General features: G+C 37.2%; 1 protein-coding gene across 3 annotated transcripts in view; it reads left to right on the top strand.

Annotated features, from left to right (window-relative positions):
- nnt (nicotinamide nucleotide transhydrogenase) overlaps window positions 1-8,562 on the top strand; it is a 140,909-nt gene extending 132,347 nt beyond the window's left edge. For all 3 annotated transcript variants that reach the window (XM_039750505.1, XM_039750504.1, XM_039750506.1), the window contains exons 20-22: window positions 2,314-2,432; window positions 2,555-2,670; window positions 6,911-8,562. In XM_039750505.1, the coding sequence (XP_039606439.1) occupies window positions 2,314-2,432; window positions 2,555-2,670; window positions 6,911-7,057 (382 nt within the window). In that variant the 3' untranslated portion in view covers window positions 7,058-8,562. The remainder of the gene's footprint in view (window positions 1-2,313; window positions 2,433-2,554; window positions 2,671-6,910) is intronic.
- Window positions 8,563-23,906: the final 15,344 nt, after the last annotated feature.

Here is a 23,906-nt window from a genome sequence, read left to right as displayed (position 1 = left end):
TGACGAAGTTCCTCTGCAAGGTGAGCCATGAACACTGATTACCTCTGAAGACATGTGCTCTTGTGCACCACCATTTGTAAGGTTATCCCTGTTAATATTAAAGTCCTCCATCACTATAATATCCCCGGTGTGCCTTTTTAATAGTACTAAAAAGATGTGTGTTGAAATTACAGTGTGCATTGGATGGTCTATAACATACTCTTAAACTATGGCCTATTTCCCTAATGCTTTCCAGGTGAAGCCACACATCCTCACTAAGATGGGGCTCATCATCCAACTGAATATATCAGGAAAGCTTCTACTGTCAACATAAAGTGTGCATCATATCTAGCCGCATGTGAAATAATTGAGAGAATACTGTTATCAGACATCTGAATATAATGGGAGTGATTTGATATGTGCAAACTGAAGTAACTTAAAATAATGTCTCACAGTCTAAATAGATTCTAAACTTTGTGTACTAGAATGCTTATGTCAACTGTAGCATTTACCTCGCAAGCTAAGTCTGTTCATGCTTCATTGCCCAGGCACTAGCCTGGCTAAAATGTTTTTTATGAAATGAGGTATTACTTTAAATAAAAGTTCTCTATGCAATTTTGATTAGAAATTCGATGTTTGTATCAAAAAGAACAAAGATCTAAATCTAATTTATTACGAAAACATGTTACGGTATTACTTTTGAAATAATTGGGGCAATGTCTTAAATAAATGAAATTATTCATGTTAATGGGTTTTTATTATTCTAATGAGTTTTTTGTTAGTATCAGGTCTAAAGAACAGGTGGTATCTTCCCATTTTAGATATTATCTGTCTAAACCTTATATGGATTTGATTATGCCTCCTCTCTTCAATCATTTTCACTGGTTTTAGTTATCTTTATGGTTGAATTTTTTTCTCATGTTATACACCACCAGTTCTAGTCTAGTATCCATTTTAGATTCATTCTCTTCTCCTACACCCAATCATTCTCTGGAATGTTTTTTTTTCTTCTTCTCATTAAAAATTAGAAAATTAATTCCATTTTTTTTTATTCATCATGCAATATTTTGCTGTTTGAATAATTTCTTTTCAAAACTGTGTACCCAGTACCCTCTCACTGCAACTTTCAGCATCTTCCTGAACATTCTGAATGTTTTTTACCTTTCCAACCATGCTTCATGTTCATATGCAATTTATTGAAATTGTATAAATATTTACCCTGAATGCCATGGAAAGAAGGTGCAAAAACATCCATACACAAGCAGACATCACACTCTGGTTAAGAATTAATCTGTGTTTATCTGTAGACAAGATTTCTAAGCAACTGTGTGTTACCTTAGAAAAATTCTGGGATTGAAAATTTGGAAACATAACCAAAACATTTCACAGGCCTTTGCAATTCAGAGGATAATTTATTATTACCATTATTATTGTTGTTGTTGTTTTTATTATTTTTTTAAATAAAAACACTAGAGTGCTTAATTAGTGTTCACTAAACTGGGATATTACTTTACCTTGGCTAATATAAGTTGCGAGAAGTGATTTAGAATTAATTTGCAAAGAGTATTTATTTGAGCACCGATATGTGAAGCAGGTTGAAATTTCTATTTCAAGATTACCTTTTCTTGTTAAGGAATTTATACTGCATTATTTATTGTATTCTTCCAAACATGTGTGGTTTACAATCTCTTGCAATTTCCTTGGACATTTGCGGAGGTTTTTCCTTTTTTTATTTGCTTATATAGAAAAATGGTATCATTAACTGTGGTGCAATAATTCATTTGGATAGTGCTTTGGTGGTATATTTATTCTTACTTGGGGATATTAATGTAAGAGAGCAACAGTCGGCTTTACTGTGTAAGAAGATCCATCACATTTCATTGCTATTTAGCTATGAAACCGAATACAGTCTAATATGCTTTAAGCAGTTTTTCAAGTTGAATTATATTCTGTTGTATTTACTGTTGCTAGTTTAAAATGCTTTAATGCTTTTTATATTAATAAAAATAGATATACCTTGGTATTCTGTAGTGAAAAACCTTGTTGGTAATAATATTTAAATAATATTTAACACTTTTCAGGTCTAATTTAGACCAATGCTTGACAAATGAAATGGCCCATTCAATTTTTTTTGTATTTGTAAAAAGACATCACATATAGAGTTTTAGTTTGCCCTCTAAAATATTTTTCCAATATTAAAGAACATTTGAATTAATATTTTAACAAGTCATTTGATTTTTGAATATGCCTTTACTGAAGTAAACGTCACATCTTCAAAGTGTTTCAAATGGTTAATTTAAGTATCAATAAATACAATTTTGTATTTCTCCCCAGATTTGGTGTTCACCCAGTTGCCGGACGGATGCCTGGACAGCTTAATGTCTTGTTGGCCGAAGCAGGAGTTCCATATGACATTGTACTTGAAATGGATGAAATCAATGAAGACTTTTCAGGTAGATTTTAGTGGATTTCCCATTAAAATTGTAATGAAATATTTTTGCACCTGATATTGATTTTAACACTTTTAAGAAGTTAGATAATTTGTCTTAACATGTGTCATTTCTTTTGTCTTAAGAAACTGACCTAGTCCTTGTTATCGGTGCAAATGATACTGTGAACTCTGCAGCACAAGAAGATCCAAACTCCATCATTGCAGGCATGCCAGTTCTTGAAGTCTGGAAGTCTAAGCAGGTTAGTAATGTTACAACTACAAAAATTAATAACTCAGACAATCTCATTTTATTAACAGTGCTATGGTATAGTACAGATCAATGTGATCCTAAAATCTACACAACTATATTCTGTTACTGGAGGTGAAATAACCTACCAATGTATCTATCCATTAACTGTATACTTTTTTTAGCACTACAATCCCTGAAGCCTGCGAAAATGTTCGTAATTCTGGGCCACCTTAATTTTACTTGCATTAATTTTGCACCGATACCACCTTCGTTTTGCAAATGTGTCAAGTCGGCCACAGGCAGTCAGCCTGCAAACTCATCCCCCACCAAGGCAGCTGAAGTCAGACACTAAATATTCACAGCTGAAGACTCTTTATCTGGGAGTGATGTGTCTGGAATTGTATAGGAAAAAATATATAGCGCATCCGGAAAGTATTCATAGCGCATCACTTTTTCCACATTTTTTTATGTTACAGCCTTATTACAAAATGGATTAAATTCTTTTTTTCCTCAGAATTATGCACACAACACCCCATAATGACAACGTGAAAAAAAGTTTACTTGAGATTTTTGCAAATTTATTAAAAATTAAAAAATTGAGAAAGCACGCGTACATAAGTGTTCACAGCCTTTGCCATCAAGCTCAAAATTGAGCTCAGGTGCATCCTGTTTCCTCTGATCATCTTTGAGATGTTTCTGCAGCTTAATTGGAGTCCACCAGTGGTAAATTCAGTTGATTGGACATGATTTGGAAAGGCACACACCTGTCTATATAAGGTCCCACAGTTGACAGTTCATGTCAGAGCACAAACCAAGCATGAAGTCAAAGGAATTGTCTGTAGACCTCATTTTTTTATGAACACATGTTTTTGTGGCCCTTTTATGCCAAAACTAAGGCTGCTATTAGCATCTCTGTGTCAAACTTTGTCTGATATGGATACAGTATCTTGGGCTCTCAGGAAAAGAGCAAATTTCCCCTTTAACCAATGATTCTGGTTGGATCATACTGGTATATATTTTGTGACCACAATATTATCAATGCATTTTTAAAGGTAACTAGTTAAAGCTTATGATTTATTCATAAATATTGTATGTGTCCTATGAATTGTGGTCCCTTAGATTACAGAGCAAAAAGTACAGTCAAAGCAGTTCTGCAGTGTTTTTCATGTTTGAAGAGTAGTTTGTATTTTTGCCTAAAAAAAACCACAGATATCATTTGACTCTACAAATTGCAGAATAGATTTGCAGGCTTCATAAATTTTGTATACACATCAAGATTTTTCTCAAATATATTACAACAGCATTTTGGTAAAATTTTGGCAGAACGGTCTTGAGATGTGCCTGATTAAAATGGTCTACTATGATGAAAACAAACTTGTTTTATGTAGACTAAAGACTACTGACTAAATCATACAATAGCTAAATAGCAACAATCACAATAGCAGTTAATTTCATCAGTAAATAGAATGGCCAACATCTTATTATCAGGAATGATGAATTTGGTGAATAAACCAGAACTGAATTTCAGCATGTGATTCATATGTGTATGATTGACAAACACATAAGCCACCACCTCTCTTCTTGTTAAAGTCTGTTTCTGTATGTTTAAAACATAAGTCCCTTAACACTAGAATTACCAGAGTACGAAAAAACTCATAGATCCGGCTCACCTCTCCCCCACCGTCTTTTGTCTTCTAAATGTGCCGATTAAGACGAGCAGCAACAGCCAGCTACTCCATCCCCCACCGTCGCAGAACGTTCACTAACTTTTCCCAGCTCATGCCTTGTTTGATTATCTGGGAGTGACTGAACTGCTGGAGTTTTAGAGTGGAAATAATAGATTGTTATTTGGAACACACGCATTTCATGTGTGTTCCGTTTCTACAGTAATCTGTGTAAACACATTGTTAAAACAGAAACTTTTTCATATTTTAGTAATAAATTTTACAAAATGTAGGCATAAACAATAGAATGTGTGAAGCCTGATTTCCAAAGATCAAATGAACACTTTCACAAAAAGTTCAAGAATGGTGTAACAGCTTCCGTGGTGCAGCGCGCTAAGATTTGTGTACCTCAGAGACCCAAGTTCAGTTCCCCGCTGAGAATAAACTGTTACTTTTTTTTTCTATTTAACCATGGCCACTCTTCCTGCCTGTGCCTGCCTGCAAGTGTCTGCTTTCTGTGTGCTGGGGCGTTTTTCTTTTTTTTTTTTCTTAAGTAAATCGTTAAGTTTAAAATGTCGATCGCGGTTATTTCTGTTGATTAATTCATGCTTTCATTCATTATAGCTAATACTTGTATCAAGTGGTCACTATTTTTGCCTGTTGTATACAATCTATCTAGCGTTTTTATCTCCACTCTCACTACCTGCTTGCCTGCATGCAGCATGTGTCGATTGATATATGATTTAATGCATTTTCTTTTTAACCTCAAACGGACATAAAATTTATAAGCTGTTATGCACTGTCAGTTAATGAGATTGTTATATTTTCATGTGGGATGCTCCTTTTAAAATATTTTTTAACAATTGAGACTGCAATTAACATGAACAAGTGTCCTTATAACTGTTATTTTTAAGATTCATAACACACAGACAGACAGAGCACTTCGTAATTGAGAGACAGACAGGCAGAGAAGTCACTAGATATATAAATAAACAGGGAAGGCACTGTACTGAAAGAAAAAAAAGACCTGCTGCACTGAATAAGCTCACGTGCTGTAACCCCCAGCCGATCTGACTCCAAGTAACAGCGCAAGTACAGACGCAAACCAAGTGTAATCAAGAGTCCCCGGTTTGATTCCCACTCACTCCTATATTTGCTGTTTTCGGTAGTAAGCTACTCTTTTTGTTAATATTATACAGTACACACATACATTTGGTTTGCGTCTGTACTTGTGCTGTTACTTAGAGTCAGATTGGGGGAGGGGAGGGGTTACAGCGCATGAGCTTATTCAGTGCAGTAGGTCTTTTTTTTCTTTCAGTACATGTGCCTTCCCTGTTTATTTATATATCTAGTGACTTCTCTGCCTGTCTATCTCTCTATTATGCAGTGCGCTGTCTGTCTGTGTGTTATCTTAAAAATAACAGTTATAAGGACACTTGTTCATGTTAATAGCAGTCTCATTTGTTAAAAAGTATTTTAAAAGGAGCATCCCAAATGAAAATGATCTCATTAACTGACACTGCATACCAGTTTATAAATTTTATATCCATTTGAGGTTAAAAAGAAAAAAAAAAAAACACTTTCTCCCCGGTGGGGAATCGAACCAGGGTCTCTAAAGCAGAGCTACTGCGTTGTAAGTCAGCAAATCTTACCGCTAAGCTGCGGAAGTTGTTGTAGTGTTTTTGAACCTTTTGTTCAAGTGTTTATTTGATGTTTGGACTTCATGCTTCATACATTCTATAATTTATGCCAGCATTTTGTAAAATTTATTACTAAAATATGAAAAAGTTTCTGTTTTAACAATGTGTTTACACAGATTACTGTAGAAACGGAATACACATGAAATGTGTGTGTTCCAAATAACGTTCTATTATTTCCACTCTCAAACTCCACTTCACTCCCAGATACTCAGTCAAGGCATGAGCTGGGAAAAGTTTGTGCACGTTCTAAGTCGGTGCGGGGATGGAATAGCCGGCTGCTTGCAGCTTGTCTTTATCCGCACATTTAGAGGACATAAGAGGTTGGTGGAAAGGTGCGAACGGATTTAAGGTGGGCCGGAATTTTTTCTTAGACTCTGGTAATTCTAGTGTTAATTTAAATCACACATTTGCTTGTTAATCAGATTTGAATGAGTATCAAAGTGCAGTAACCTCTGAACTATGATTGTAATGTAATTTTGAATTTGAGGTAATCATTTGTTTTTTCCATTACAAAGTACAATTGTTGATTACACTGGTCAGTTTTGATTTGCCTTCAGCCTGGCTGCATGTTGGATCACTTACAATGCAGGCATTTTTGCTCCAGTCTCCACACTGGACTAGTTTGGATTTGCGACAAAACAATGAATTTCGTCCTTTGTTTTTATAAGTTGCAGATTGATTTTTTTGTAATTATTAGATTTCACATGAAAGCATTAAATCTGTTTTTAAACAACTTGCCTCAGTTACTTATGATAAAAAAAATAACATTTGATTAGCAATGTTAACAAAAAAGTTTAAATGTGATGTTGCTTGAAATTTAAAAAGCTTCTATGAAATACATGTTAATTTGCATTGTTTGCACTTTATTTTCTTTGTTTTTGTTTAGGTCATTGTTATGAAGAGGTCATTGGGAGTAGGTTATGCAGCTGTGGACAATCCCATCTTCTATAAACCTAATACTGCAATGCTGTTAGGAGATGCCAAAAAGACCTGTGATGCTCTGCAAGGAAAGGTTCGAGAGGTGTACCAGTGATCAGTCTGAGGAAAATCAGCTTCTTATACCAGTTTTGAAAAATGCAAATTCTCCTCCTTTTATTGTTATTAACATAACTGACAATTACAGTCAGCCCACAAGTGTTTAAATAATTGTACTGTGTGGTTATATTCTTTATCATCTTCCATTGTCAGGAAAATAAGGGATCATTTTTGCATTTTTTACTTAAATGGTTTTAGTATTGTTAAAACACCTTCCTATACAATTTCCAAAAACATTTTGCACAAATCATAACTGCATTATCATTGTTTTTAAAAAATAGTTTTATTTTAAGTATTTTCACAATCACTGTTGTTTTATAGTTCTCAAACAATATTACAATTGTATTAATGTTTTGATGTCCAACTAAGAAATAGATTTTTTTTATTACATAACATATATCCTGATTTACATTGTAATGATCTCAACCAACACTTTGTATTAACTTTTTTTTGAGAACTTGAAATTGTAATTATTACTATATTCTATTGTTTTGGCTGTAAAGAGAAACAGATTCTCCATTTAGCAATATTTTGTATACAGTACTTTGTAGTCTGTAGGTTTAATCTGCAGAGAGATTCAAATATACATAAATGCTTCAGACTGTGTCAGGGTCATTCATATTGTAATGCCCTTGAAGTATAAATTCTTAAACATATTTGACAAGCAGCTGAAAAGTAAAGTATGAGCATCTGATTTATGTGCAGCAAAAACACGGTCATCATCCTAAATACATGACAGAAAATCCAGCTGGGTTACCAGGAATTTGTTAAAAGTGTGTTTATTAACCAGGTGGTAGTAGAGTAGGTTACTGTAAGAATTGTTTGTAACCCACTGCAGGGAAAAACGCCAAATATGGGGGAGTCTAAGAAGTTGCAGGAACTTTGTAATGTATAATTAGACCTTGTTCAATAGTGAGAATGTAAATTAAAATTATAGGCTTTTAGTTGATTTCCTTTAAGTGCTGTAATTAACTGTACTAATGAAAATTAAAGTAAAAAAATGCATTATCCCACACATTAAAAAAAAAAAAAAACAAACTAATATCAAAGTAATTCGATACATAGATAGTTGTTTTATAATATGTTTTCCCTTTCTCAACTTCAGGAGCACATTTATGATTAGGTTCAGAAATATTGCTTAAATTCTTAAGTGAAATCCAATAACATAGTTATATATTGTCCATACATTTCTGATGTAATAGTTTTGATTTTAAATGATTTATTTTAATGTTCTGTTAGCATTATTTTAGTTATATAGCTCCAGCATGATAAATAGCAAGTCAATAGCTAATGTAAAAAGGAAGACAAACTGGCATTCATTTATTTTCAGCTAAGTAAATACCTATTGGAAAGCATTAAAATTTACTATTCCTTAACATAGAAGACAGGGTGCACATATTTCATGTAGCATTATAAGCTTATATAAAAGCTTAGGTATAGAAAGTAACAAGACTTTTAAAAAAAAAAATTGATTGAAGCAGTACTGGTAAAAAAAAAAAAAAATTGGGCCGTAATCTGAAGACATAATTTATGTGTATTTATTTTTTTGTAGGGGTTTGGTAATGTAATGCCTCTTGTGTAAAAGTGGATATGTTTTCAGTGTGACTGCTCTACCTCCAAGCCTCTTAACAAGACCAATATCAACAAATTGCTAATTAGATTAGCTTTTTTTCCTTTTCCCCATAATTTCCAGTTTGTGATGGTACCATTTACCAAAAGAGATGCTGCTATTAATACTTTTATAAAAATACTGGGATCACTTGATACAGCTATTGGCAGTTCCAAACTTAAATTTAAAATGTCATATGTTTAATTCCCATTTAGCAAGGAATGGGTCCAATAAAGAAAATAATCATTGTATTGCAGGAAAAAGGTGTATTATTCTTCCTTCTTGGCTGCAGTAAGTTTCCTTGTATTTCTTAGTTTGTTTAGATTAAACATTCTTAATACCAGCTTTGTAAACATATGGAAGGAAAAAAATGTCCTCAATGACATTTTGGTGATGAAGTTAGCATGTTTGGAGTGCGATGAACTGATATTAATCTTCAGATTGTGTTTATCATGGAACTTCGCAGAAAACTTTTAATAAATTTCCTGACAGGGACTTCTGACTCTCTTCATTTTTGAACCTAAGATTTTCTTTCTGTATATTTTGAGTTGTTTCAAGCTTTCTGCCCCATTACCGGGATGGATGGAGACCAAACAGATTCTAGGCAGCAAAAATGTTTGATTTTTGCCCAAAACTCAAATAAAAGATTGGTCCTTAGGGAAAATACTCCTAAAGTCGGACTGAATTTCCATTTAGTGGAATCGGTGAATGTGGCTGCACACTGCAGTTTCACATTTTAGTTTCCTTGAGAGAACACAATTTCTTAAATTTAAATACATTTTGGACCTCACAGAGATGATAAATTGATTTTTCTCTGATAAAGTTAAAATTTGTTCCACTGTTTTAATTGGATTTTTCTATTGCGAATGTATAGAAAAGGTTATGTTGTGTGGTTTTGTTATAGTCTTATTACTCCATGGTACTTACAGTATTGCAAGATGAAAAAATATTTAAGTCATTCTTATAGTTTGCATGCTGCTGTGTGTAATGTTTCTTCTAAGAAACAATTAGTGTGATTTTATTTAAGGGGCTTTGCAAAGAATTTATTTAGATATCACAACTTTCAATATTACTGTACACATGGATAGTAAACTGCATCCCCCATAAACCAGGGGCATTTAATACCTATTTAACATAACTTCAAATTTAATATTAGGGAGGTTTTTGATTCTTGATGCTGAAAAGTGTGTTTTTTTTAAACCTAAGATACATGGAGAGAAAATAATGTGTGAAATATAGTTATATGGATATCTGATGGCAACAAGGTAGACGGGGCTATCTTAGTGGACAAACTGACCCATTTGGCTGATTGTGTTTGGTTGCAAGATGCAAGATACCTTTATTGACACTGTACAATACAATGAAATATGGTTTGGAGCAAGCCTATGGGCTCATTTATACTTCACGCTCTGAACACGTACATGCCCACGTCATGGCTTCTTTTCACGCGTCCTCTGAGGAGGTCCTCAGAAATTAGCGCAACGTGTGCGCGAGTTGCAGTACCAGCAAAAAGTCGGAACGTGACATCAGTGTCTCGGTTAACTATCTATATTTGACAGAAAGCCTCTATGCAAATCCTACGGGATGAATGCTTTGATGTGGTGAAGCAAAATGCCGACATACAGATGCATTTGTGGTGCTTTTATATTCAAGCATCGCATATTCCCGATCGCAATGACACGATACATTTTAAAAGTCTCACATACCATCTTTTGTGCCATCTTTTTTTTTGCAACTTAACAACAGCAACATAATGTATAGCGCTGTATTTGAGCCACTGAGAAACATGAAAACATGTATTTTGTGATTAAAGTGGAAATTTAGGCTTTAATCTCGAAATGTCCACTTTAACCTTGTAGTTTACTTTATCATTAATGCAGACCATCGTAAACGTCATCCCAGTTTTTAATCGCTACGAGCTTCTTGGACCTGACAGCAGCGGCAAGCAGCAATAGATCACCACACAACACATGACATGTATGATATTACAACTCTCTGCACATTTAGAATCTTTAGATTTGTACTTGATATCACTTTCATGATGAAATGCATTAAAGTGTGTATGTTACATTTTACATATAATTTCATTTAAATCATGAATACTGTTATTAATTACACACAGGTGTCACGGTGGTGGAGCGATAGCACTGCTGTGTCGCAGGGAGTTATGTTGCTGGTATTTCCTGCTTGTATTCCACACTGTGCTCCGGTTTCCTTCCAAAGATATGCAGATTTAGGGATTTGGTGCCACTAAAATGACGCTAGTGTATGCAAGTGCTTGTATTCACCTTGCGATGAGCTGAGGCCTCGTCCAGGGATTGTTTCTCACTCGTTCCCAATGCTTGCTTGAATGGACACATCCCTGGATTGATGGATTTAATCAATAAACATAATTTTCAGAGATATTGCGGTAAGGTGTCATCAGAATTTAATGAGTGTTCCAGGCAATTCACAACACAGAGGAGCCGAACATGGTCTCACCGTGATATGTCGCACTGCTGCCTGGTGGATTCCTCCAGACTTACGTAAAGTACGTGCACAAGTATGAACACTACAATGCTTGCGTAGCAGGAGCGTCCACTGCAGCATGCGTCGTGTTGCGTGAAGATGTTTTTATTCTAAAATAGTAAGACTAAGAGCAGTTTACTTCTTAAAACGGAGTGGTGCAGGATTGAACTCACGACCTTTTGATTCCCAGTCAGTGGCTGATTCTATTGCGCTACAGAGGAAGTCATAATAAATGGGTGTCAATGTCGCATGTTAAGGCGGCTTTTTGTTTCTGCAGTTATATTTTTGAATAAAAGCGCAATTGCTGTGTTAGATTTGTAGCTTTTGTGAAAGTATTTGTGTGATACTTCAGGATTCATAGATTATATAGTTTATGCCTACATTTTGTCATCTACTACTAGAATATAAAAAACGTTTCTGTTTTAACAATGTGTTTACACAGATTACTGTAGAAACGGAACAGACATGAAATGCGTGTGTTCCAAACAACGATCTATTATTTCCACTCTAAAACTCCACTTCACTCCCAGAAAATCAATCAAGGCATGAGCTGGGAGAAGTTTGTGCACGTTCTAAGTCGGTGGGGGGATGGAATAGCTGGCTACTTGCAGCTTTTCTTTTGTCAGCACATTTAGATTAACAAAAGACGGTGGCGGAGAGGTGAGAACGGTTTTAAGAAGCGCTTTAAGGTGGGATGGATTTACGAGTTTTTTCGTAGGCTCTGGTAATTCTAGTGTTAATAGGCTGATTGCGTTGGGGTAAAAGCTGTTCTTCAGCCTGGTAGTGTGGGCAAGCAGGGTGCTGAAGAGTCTGCCAGAGGGCAGAGGAGGAGTAATGATGCCATGGCCGAGGTGGGTTGGATCTGTACAAATTTTCTTTGCTTGTCTATTGCAGCGGGTAGTGATGATATCTTCCCGTGATGTTAGCTGAATGCCAGTAATGTTCTGAGCCATTTTCATGATACACTGGAGGGTCTTACTGTTCTCAGTGATGCAGCTGGAGTACCACACTGTAATGCAGTACTCAATGACAGACTCTATGCTATACCTGTAGAAGTTCACTAGCAGCTGTTGTGGGACTTGTGCTTTCTTCAGGCTTCTCAGAATATGAAGCTTCTGAAGTCCTTTCTTGGCCTTTGCGGTTGTGTTTGTTGTCCATGACAGGTCCTGGCTGATGTGGACTCCCAAGAATCTGAAACTCTGGACTGTCTCCACCCTCTCGCCATTATTGCTGATGGGATGATAATCACTGTAGTTCAGTGTCCTGAAGTCCAGAATCAGTTCCTTTGTTTTCTTGAAATTGAGTGCAAGGTTGTTGTTCTGGCTCTAACTCTCCAGGTTCTCAACATTCTCTGTATAGCCTACTTTGTCATTATTGGAGATCAGGCCTGTCACTGTGGTGTCGTCTGCAAACTTTATTATGATGTTAGTATCGTAGGTAGGTTTGCAGTCTGTTACGAAGAGGAGTAAAGGAGAGGGCTTTGTGTTTTACTTTTTTCTCTTTATTTTTGAGCTGCACCTTAAGCGTGGCTTCAGTTCTTGGTTGTGGGGCTGATATAAATTTTGCTTCAGTACAAGTATTGCTATGCCAAGTGTTTTGTAGTTGGTGGGGGAAAAGCAATAGCACGTCAGCCTTTCTGACTTGGACACAACAGGAGGCACAAAAAGGCCACCATTATTTGCTTCCTTTCTACAACAACAACAACATTTATTTATATAGCACATTTTCATACAAACAGTAGCTCAAAGTGCTTTACATATTAAAGAATAGAAAAATGAAAGACATAATTATAAAAAATAAATCAACATTAACATCGAATAAGAGTAAGGTTCAATGGCCAGGGGACAAAAAAAACAAAAAAACTCCAGACGGCTAGAGAAAAAATAAAATCTGTAGGGATTCCAGACCATGAGACCGCCCAGTCCCCTCTGGGCATTCTACCTAACATCAATGAAACACTCCTCTTTGGATTTAGGATTCTCACGGAAGGGCTTGATGATGATGATGATGGTCACGTAGACTTCTTTCTTTTAATCCGTCCATCATTGTTGGAGCATCATGAAGCTTTGAGTAGGTGGAGGTGGCGCAGGCCACCACCACAAAGAAACCGGAAAAAGAAACAGAAAAGAGAGTAGGGGTCAGTACCGATTTTAGAGCCACCATGAATAGTTGTTATGATGAACATACAGAGTATCAGGATTAAGTTAAATTACGATTAAAATGAAGTTATAAAAAGGCCATGTTAAAGTAATGTGTTTTCAGCAGTGTTTTAAAGTGCTCTACTGTATCAGCCTGGCGAATTCCTATTGGCAGGCTATTCCAGATTTTCGGTGCATAACAGCAGAAGGCCGCCTCACCACTTCTTTTAAGTTTTGTTCTTGGAATTCTAAGGAGACACTCATTTGAGGATCTTTCTAGGTAGGTATCAACCCTTTTATAAGGCACCTTATTCCTTTTAGTCATCTAAATCATCACAAGCCTCTCTTGGCAGCATTAGGTATAAAGCAGGTACCAACCCTTAGACTGAGTGCCAGGGTGTTGCAGAATAATTTCACTCACACACGCTCATGGTAAGTTAATCTACTGTAGATCCCAGTCAGTGTAACTTGAATGTTTTTGAGGTAGCAGAGGAAACGAAAGTAACACAGAAAACCCATGCACCAATGGATAAAGAAAGCTTGATTTTGCGATACAATCACCTAAAATGGTTTGTGAGGCCCTTCAAGAATTGATGGGGAACCATACCAGCACGTTTCCCATGTGCCTGCCCAGAGCAGGAGCACACAAGGCAGCCTCAGGTCCCACACTACTGGCTGGCTTTGGTCTACACTGTGCCAAAATGCGCTTACCTTCAAAAGTTCAATAATAGAAGTAATGTTTACAAAACATATATATATTGCGGCCAAAACCTGAAATCAGCCAAAGTGGGAAGTGTCCGGCTAAATCGGGAAATTGACCAGCCAATGGTCCGATCTTTCCTTTAAATCGGGATTTGGCCAGCAAGTTTGCAAAATAGCATGCGGCGATTGGCCAAAGTCGGATGAAAAAACGCATCAGTAGATTTTGGTGGGTCTGTATAATTTCATACTTTATACTATCTCTTTACCCTATGAATATCCATCATCACTTGTTACAACAAGATGAACTTTTATGACATTTTGAATTCCACAACAGTTTCTTATTTCTACACTTGCAGTGATTATGCTGCGTATTTAGTAGTGCAATTGCATCGAGTGTAGCCTTGGCCACTAGTCAGTGATTGGAAAGACGCGACGGTTCATAGTGATAGTTATTTTTCTTCTGTGCCTACTGATTCCAGTGTGTGCAGTTTCTCGTGCAGAATGGAAAATTCGCTTCTGAATCTGCATCTGAATTTTTAAGCATCATCGCACCTTGAGCAGACAGTCTTGCATCAGCAAATCAAATTTTGGCCAGGGATTTCTCGCCACTTCGTAAAGTGGCCGGCCAAAGTAGCATGTACACTGGTCATTTTTAGTAATTCGGATTTTGGCTACAACGCTCAGCCAAAATGGGAAATGGCTGGCCAATTCGGGAACTGAACAAACTTTGGGTTTTGACCGTAACACATACACCAAGGCCCACTTGAAGAGGGAGGATAATCGTAAACCTCCAGCCTATGGATGAAACGGCAAACCGGACAGTTATAAAAAGAGATTTCACAAAAATCTGGAAGCAAGACAGAATGCCAAAAAGAGGCAAAAGAAGTTGCCAACAAAGCAAACAAAAGAGTTTGCGTGCAAAGACAATAAATACAAGTCAACCAAGCAAGACATTTGAAAAGACACTGTGAGCATAAGGAAAAAGATTCTTTGGTTAGATGAGACAAAAATTAAATTCCTCATCCATCTGTCTAATACCATCCTTACAGAGAAGCATGATGGTAGCAGGATCGCACTATGGGGGAGCTTCTGAGCAGCAGGGATTGTGGTCAGAACTGAGAGAAGGACGAATGCAGACAGATCTGTGGAGAGATCGGAAGATGGCAGATTACGGATGCTAGAAACGTACCCAAGAAGACCCAAAGCTGCAATTGCTGCCAAAGGACTTCTGTACAAATACTGAATATAAGGTCTGAAAACGTACATGAATGAGAGATTTCAGTTTTTGATGTTTAATAAACTTGCAAATCTACCTGAATACATGTTTTCACTGTGACTTTCAGGTTATTGAACATAGTTTGATGGGCAAACATACCAAATGTATCCATTGTAAACTTTAAGAACTCTGTTTTTAAGAGTTGGGAATACAAATTAAAGTAGCATTGACATGTAGGTCCTGAACCAATTAGTGTTTGAGCATTTTAAGAAATGAGCAGCAGCAAGTTTATTTGGATGAGCAAATACACGAGAATGTTCAGCATTTTGAGTGCCTGGGAACAGAGGCGATGTACTGAATGTTGTTTATTTTAGTAATGGATAGGAAGGAGAGGCACTGTGCTGAGAATTTTCTTTTTTGAACAAAATACTGTATGCAAGTCAAAATAATAATAAAAAAAAACACAGAGAGGCCCAAAGACAACATCTGGGCTCTGCTGTTTGTCAACAGTGATGAGCACACTGTCCAGGGTTCACATTAATAGCTCTGAAACTGAGTTTCCAAGAAAGCAGACACTCCGAAGATTCCATGAGCCCTGACTTTGATAAGATAAGTGCAGTTTGACATTCTTTTTGGCTGGACTGATAAGCTTATCGCTTTTTCAAGTGTTGGTGTATCAGTCAAAACATCAGAAAACAAGTCAGATGATCAAAGACTTGAAACTGTAGAGACACTGGATCGGAACCAACAAAGCTAGGAATAAAAGATGTAATTATCTTTTTATTCAGCAAAATGAAGCACATTCATAGACAGGGTGTAGCTGTGAGTCTGTCAAAAGGTGTAAGGCAAGCGTTATTGAAATGAAATTTGACCCGTCTTTAGCATACTTGAACGTCGTCTCATTCCAGACCAGGAGGACTAACACTATAATCCTTCTGAAGCTAAAATACAAGCGTTCATAATTACTAACGCGCACCACATGCAACATTTTCCAACAATTATATTCTCACTTGACATAAAACGTAGAGCTTAGAATTAAAAACTATTCTAATTTGTAATCGGCATGTTTTGCAAAAAAACAAATCTCAGTTTGTGCTTCAGCTTTCCCACTCGCATGTCACTGCAGCAATAAGGAGGGGAGATGAGAGCCCCTTTTCTCTGCTGAAATAAATGAAATGAATCACAGCAGTTTGGGTCTTATATGAATATCACTTTATTTTGGTAGAAAGGTGGCACAGAACAACAGTAACATTTATGTCTAGAGCATATTTACATACACAGGATATATAGCTCAAAGTACTTAACAAGATGTCAAAGAAGCAGTAAAGAAAAAGGAAAATTAGATAAAGTAATAATGAATAAATAACATCCAAAAATAAATACACAATCACATAAAGTTCATATATAATTAATATGGAAGTAGAGTCTTTTTGTCTTTTGAGACAAAGGCACATTTTTCCTTGATTTCCCACTTAAAATTCAGACCTGATTAAATTACACATTACAGACTTTCATTTTTGGGTATTCACACGCATTTTGGTCACATCCTGTAGAAATGACAACACTTTCTCTACATGGCCCCCCAATTTCAGGGCACCTTGATGTTTGGGACACAGCAATGACAGGTCTAGTAAAGCTGTCACATTCGGGACTTTGTTGAATATCCTTTGCATGCAATGACTGCTGGAAGTCTGCGATTCATGCACATCACCAGGCATTGAGGATCTTCTCTGGTGATGCTCTGCCAAGCCTCTAATGCAGCCATCTTCAGATCCTGGTTTTTAGAAGTCGCAGAATTAGTTCAATGGAGATTAGCTGTCTGTAGTCGAGGGTTTGTCAGCTGATGGTAGTATAAATGCATGTCATCTGGAAGGTGAGTCAATATGATGGCCTAACATAAAGAATAAAGACAAAAAGGACACTCCAAGCAACTCTATGAAAAGGTGACTGAAAAGCACAAGTCCGGGAATGGAGATGATACAATATCCTTGTGACTGGATATCCCTTTGGAGTCCATTAAAATCAAACATTAGGGAGTGGAAAGAGTGTGGGACAGCTGTAAATCTGCCTAGAGCAGGCCATCCACAAAAACTGAAAGATCACGCAAGTAGAAGACCTCTGTGAACTCGGAAGGAGTTACAAGCTACAAGGACTACAATTAGAGAGACTGTGCAAACAACAACTGTTGGGGCTTCACCTGTCACAGAGAAAGCTTGATTAAAATAAGACATCTCCGTAGAAGCCCATGGGGGACTCTGAAATCAGCTAGAAGGAGGTTCTGTCATCAGCTTTTTCACCTTCAGACCAAATGTTTTGTTCGGTCTAAGCAATACCCTGCACTTTTATCATGCTGTCAAACATGGCAGTGACACTATCATGTTGTGGTGATGCTTCTCTGCAGCAGGACCTGGAAGGTGCTTATGAGGGTTAAACAAATGCAGCGAAATACAGGGAGGAAAACCTGATGCAGTCTACAACAAACCTGCACGACAGGCGAAAATGTGTTTTACCGAAAGACGACGGCCCCAAGCATCAAGCCAAAGCTACACAGGAATTGCTTCAAACAACATTAATGACCTGGGATGGTGGAATGAAGAGTGCATTATCTCAATAGAACTGAGAGTTTGTGGCTGGACATGAAAAAGGCTGTTCACTCACCATCACCATGAAACCTGACAGAGCTTGAGCAGTTTTACAAAGAAGAATGGAGGAAAAGTGCAGTGCCCAGATGTGTGAAGGTGATAAAGAAAGAGCGGTCGGCGCAGACTCATGGCTTGCATGGCTGCCAAAGGTGCATCCACAAAGTCCTGACTTGAAGCGGTGTATGCGTATATAATCAGTTATTTTGTGTTTCATATTTGTAATTAATTCAGACAAGTTTGCAGAGATTGGTTTTCAGTTTGACATTAAAGAGCCTTTTTTTGATTAGTGTCAAAAACACCAAGATAAATCCACTGTGATTCAATGTTGTATAACAATAAAGAAAATAAAAAATAATAGCATAATATAATTGTCAATTTGGATTTTTCATTTTTTCAAAATGTTGGCATGCATGTACACATAGAAACCTTCAAATAGACTCAGGTGCGCTAAACAATACCACTGCCAACCACAAAGGGGAGCCGCTGCTAACTGTATCTCCAGTTTCCTCCATGGTGTTGACCCCATTGCCTAGAGATGATGCATAGCCCCGCCCACATTGGGCATTGCAAGCTCCTCCCCTTTCCAGGACCAGAAGAATATAAGCAGGGCGACAAGTCAAGGAGGCCATCCTTTGCCTTCTGGTTTTAAAAGCCAGAAGCACAAACCTTTTCTTACACTTTCATTCTGTGTGTGCTGCGGGACACAATTCTTTGAACTGTGTTTGTCTTACTGCATGTTATTAAATGGGTGAGCCGGAGTTGGCACCTCAAACATTTACGAAGCCTCCATTATTGTTTGCTACATATTGTTCTGTTACAAAAAATTGGTCTTAGGCTTTTAAATTTAATAACCGACAAAATCAGATAACAGAAACAGAAAGTAGAGTACAAGATTTTAAATATCAAGACTGAGTGGGATGGAATTAGGCTCACTTCTTTCCTGTTTATATTTGGAAGTTTTATATTAGTTTTGACAATGTTATTACATTTTCTGGCAATCATCGGCAATATCTGTTATTCCTGAATTGTTGTTGGTTATGGGCCTCCTGTTTCTGCCGTGTGATTGCAGCGTCACAATGCATGATGTTATCATGGTACATGTACTTGTATTTAGGTAGATGTCCCAGTTATTGGTTCACTTGAAAGCCAAAATTCACTTTACACTTGCTGAGCTACTCTTTATCAATGAACTCCCCAAGTGCTGAATATGCTTCAGCAATCAAGAAAACATTAGTATAAAATTTGAGTAATCATCAAGATTTGCTCATACAAAATGTAACCCATTCTGTATTACTCTTCATGTTTTTGCCCCTGTTGCTTTTAATTAAATACTCTCCTTTTTTATAGAATAAAAGATCATAATAGTTCAAAGATAACTGCATGGCAGGATCAGAGATGGAGTGTCACATTGTGATGTAATCCTACCTGGTTTACAGATGTTCCAGTGTTGTGTAGCGTATTGCAGAATGACCATGAAGTGAATAGGTAGGAGGCTGGTCTTGACCAGCAGAACTTTACATATTGAATATTTCGAATAAAATACATTAGTACAAATGTTTGTAATGTGCCATCTGTTGGAATGGAAATGCAATACAAATGTCCATGTTATATGCCATTTGATACTGGATTCGTAAAAACAGTGTTAATATATCTGATGTGCCATATGATTCGTTTGATTAGTACAAATATTTGTGATGTGCCATCTGTTGGGATGACAAATGCAATGCATATGTCTCATGTTATATCACATTTGGTATGGGATTTGTGAAAGCAGTGTTAATGCTTGTGGTCCACCATTTGTCGGAATAACAAATGCAATACATACGTCTCTGTTATATGATATTTGGTATATGGTTCTAAAAAGCAATGTTAATGTCTGTGATGCACCATCTGTAGTAATAAGAAATGCAATGCATATATCTCTGTTATATGCCATTTGATATGGGATTCATAAAAGCAGTGGTAATATTTGTGATGCACAGTCTGTTGGATAGACAAATGCAAAGCATTTTATTAGTACAAATGTTTGTGATGCACCATCTGTTGGAATGGAAGAGATACAGCAACCGGACGAACACACAGACAGACAGGCACACAGGCACTTATTTTATTAATTGTGTATTTAAGGGACTATGTACAAGTTATTAATAATTTTAAATCAACTAAACCTTTTTACTTTGTTACTGTCTAAGGAAAGCAAACACTACACATTTTTATTATAACTATAATAAAATTATTAAAATATCACATTTGATTAGTTTGCTTTATCAGAGAATATTTCAGTCTTAGTTCTTATTAAGAAACAGTTAAACAGTGGCCTGTTTAAAAATCTAAATATGCTTTCCACACACAAATAGTTTAATTTTGGGTCAGCGACTGTTAGCTTAAAATGCATGGACATCTGCATTGCTGAACCATAACTCGAACATGTAAATAAGTTAATAGATAGCTAAACAAAAAGAGCTCTTGAGAAGATGGAATGCATGTCACGTTTCAGCAATATGAGTCACCCTCGGACACATGGATGTCAGCGTTTTTAAAATGTAATTACGGCAGAGTTTGAAATCAGACCATTTCTAAGTGCAACAATTTTTTTATAGGGGAATACAATCCATTTCGTGCCAACACGGGCTACATCAACATCTACAGTTTTACCGTTTTAATCAATGGACAGTATTTATGGAATAAAAGAGCCAGCTCAGTAGAATCTTTAAATGCAATGCAGAACAAGACCATCAGACTGACACGGTGGTTTGAACGTCAGCCTCACAGTTGAATATGCTGCCCACTCACTAAGGACGTAGAGTGTCCACGCTCTCTGTGTCCACTCTGAGTCTGGGGCCGCTGGGGATTCCTCCACACCCTAAAGGTAAGCATCTTGGGGTCAATTCAGTTTTAAGTTTACACAGCAGACTTCACGGTGCATCTCCTACTGAGGTGTTCTATAAGCAAACAAGCGGAGAATAGAAAGATTAAATGATTTACTACACGACTGTTTTAATTTGTATATATTTGTATATATAGATACGCTTTTTTAGTCCCCAAGGGAAAATTGCCTATTTGCATTACATTTAAGAGTCATAGCACAGAGTCAGCCATTGGAGCAGTTTTCAGGTTAAGGGCCTAGCGCTGTAATAACAGGATTTGAACCGACAATCTTCCAGACACCAGCAAAGTATTCTTAGCCAGGGGTGTCCAACTCCGGTCCTGATGGGCTGCAGTTCTGCAGGTTTTCATTCTAACAATCTTCTTAATTAGTGGGGCAGTTTTGCTGCTGATTAACTTGGTTTGCCTTAGTTTTAATTGATGTGACTCAGACCCCTTAGTTGTTTCTTTTTCTTTAATGAGCAGCCAAACAATAATGAGACACAAAACAAGCCACCACATGACCAGCTAACCTGAAAATAAAGAAAGGTGAAGGTCTCGGTCATGTTGGTCTGCTCAGGTCACCAAAACATCTTGATGGTGGTCCTAGAAAAAAACAGAAAATCAGCAGTCTGCTGAGGGAGAACGAGAGCAGCAACAAGTCCTGATATTCAATAACGGCTTTAATTAACAGCAAGAATTGGCTTCTCATTAAGAAACTGGTTGGAGTGAAATTGGCAGGAGTTTGACTTTCCAATTTAACTGGTCGTCTGTTGGCTCGTTTCACATCTCATTTCTGTTTGGCTGAATTTAATGAAGAAACAAATCAGTTCAGAGGACTGAATCCTTAAAATCAGGGCTATTAAAATGAAGGGGAAAGAAGTTAATTAGCAGTGAAAACTGCTCGCTGATTAGGAAAAGAATTGGAATGAAAACCTGCAGCCACTGTGGCCCACCAGGACCGGAGTTGGACACCCCTGACCTAAGTGGAGCTGGAATCAGATGTTACTACCGTGTTTCCCCAAATATATAAAAATTTTTGCTCCAAAAGATGCACTAGGGCTTATTTTCAGGGGATATCTTATATTTTTACAACAATATACATTTATCCAAATACAGTCATGTTATCTTCTTCTGGAATATCGTCATAACTCTCCACATTCAAAGCCTGAATTTCTTGCTACTCCAGCCGCTTTTAGGATCCACCAGGATCGATGGGCCTGCTTCGATGTTTGATGAATGGGTCGATGTGGGGAAGCAAAATGCCAACATACAAGTGCATTCATGGTGCTTTGATATTCACGCATCGCATATTCCCCAAAGTAATGACGCGATACATTTTAAAAGTCTCACATGCCATCTTCACAACACCATCAGAATGTATGGCAGTGTATTTGAGCTACAGAGAAAAATAAATAAGGGCAAAATGAAAATGTCTATTATGTGATTAAAGTGGAAATGTCATCTTTACTCTCGAAATGTCCACTTTAACCTCGTAGTTTATCATTAAAGTAGACCGTCGTAAACGTCATCTTAAAACCGACCCAGTTGTTAATCGCTACGCACTTCTGGGGCTTCCTCCTGACCTGACAGCAGCGGCAAGCAGCAATAGATCACCACACAGAACACATTAAATGTATGATATTCCAGCTCTCTGCACATTTAGAATTCCTAGATTTATACTTGATATCGCTTTCATGATGAAATGCATTCAAATATGTATGTTAAATTTTACAGATAAATCGTTAACTTTGTTTGAATAATGAATACTGTTAATAGTTATACATGTGGGGTGGCACGGTGGCTGAGCGGTAGTGCTGCTGTCTCTCAGGGAGTCACGTCGCCGGTATTCCCTGCCTGGAGTTTGCATGTTTTCCTGGTGGGTTTCCACAGTGGGCTCAGTTTTCCATCCAAAGACATGAAGGTTTAGGGATTTGGTGAAGCTACAATGACGCCAGTGTGTGTGTGTGCTTGTGTTCACCTTGCAATGAGCTGATATCCCGTTCAGGGATGTTGTTTCTGTCTTGTGCCGATGCTGCTGGAATGGGTGCATCCTCGAATTGATGGATGTAATCATTAAACATCTTTTTTAGAGATATTGTGGCAAGGTGTCCTCGGAATTTAATGGATGTTTTGGGCACACGTGTCGCATTGTGTGAAGTATAAACCTGGCCTTAGGCACCTTATTTTTCATCTGCCGATCTTGACTAAGGCTTATTTTTGGGGTACGGCTTATATTACTGAGCAGCCTGAAAATCATGCTAGGGCTTATTTTCGGAGTAGGTCTTATTTTTGGGGAAACACGGTAAGTCAAACATTTCAAGCTGACTGTCAGAATCAGTATCACTAATAGTTAAGCAAACAGTGCTGAGGACTCGTAGTCAGGAAATGGTATGTGAAAGTTTGTTTAGCAAAAAATAAAAGGAGCATAGAATCAAAATGGCAAATTGTAGTCAAAAAGCAGAGCAAAAAATATTCTGAATCAGGAATTCAAAAACAGCAATGAATGAATGCAAAAGTCTTTAGCAATGGCATGGCAACCATGAACAAGTCCCAAAATGGCAGCATCGATAAGAAAAACAGCATTATTTTTATTTATTTTCAACATTGTTAAAAGCATATCAAATACAACAACAAAAAGTGACTGCAATGGATTGGGTTGACTCCAGAAGCTGGAACCATCGATAATATGACTAGGATGAGTCGTGCAATGAAGACACATACAATCAAGAGTGTAGTGCAAAAGTGCTTTTATTTCAAACAGAATCTAGCGTAGTCTTCAAAGTGAAGTGCTGCTTACTAAAAACAATAATCCACAATAAAAACAGGTGTTCTTTAGTGGAGATAAGTTAAAAAAAGTCCAGCTATAAAACCATCTAGATAATGGGTTTTCATCTGATCAGCCCAGTTCTTCATCTCTCTGTCTCTGCATCTCCCCAGCTTACCCAACCCATCATGATTGCCTTCATTGGATTCCTAAGGAGGCTTCTTCTTCACCCGAGCTCCTCCAGGCTGTTCATCGGAGTGCCAGCCACTTCACTATCTCACTGGGTACTGACTGCTCTCCACTGCACTGCCTCTCATTCCTGATTTTCCCAGTTTTCATTTTTGATCTGCTCTCTTCCTGTCTCTTTTTTTTCCGCTCATGATTTGGCTCTCCTTTATAC

The sequence above is a fragment of the Polypterus senegalus genome, chromosome 4 (assembly GCF_016835505.1).
Source record: "Polypterus senegalus isolate Bchr_013 chromosome 4, ASM1683550v1, whole genome shotgun sequence".
NCBI lineage: Eukaryota > Metazoa > Chordata > Cladistia > Polypteriformes > Polypteridae > Polypterus > Polypterus senegalus.
This window is presented reverse-complemented; position numbering and strand designations above follow the sequence as displayed.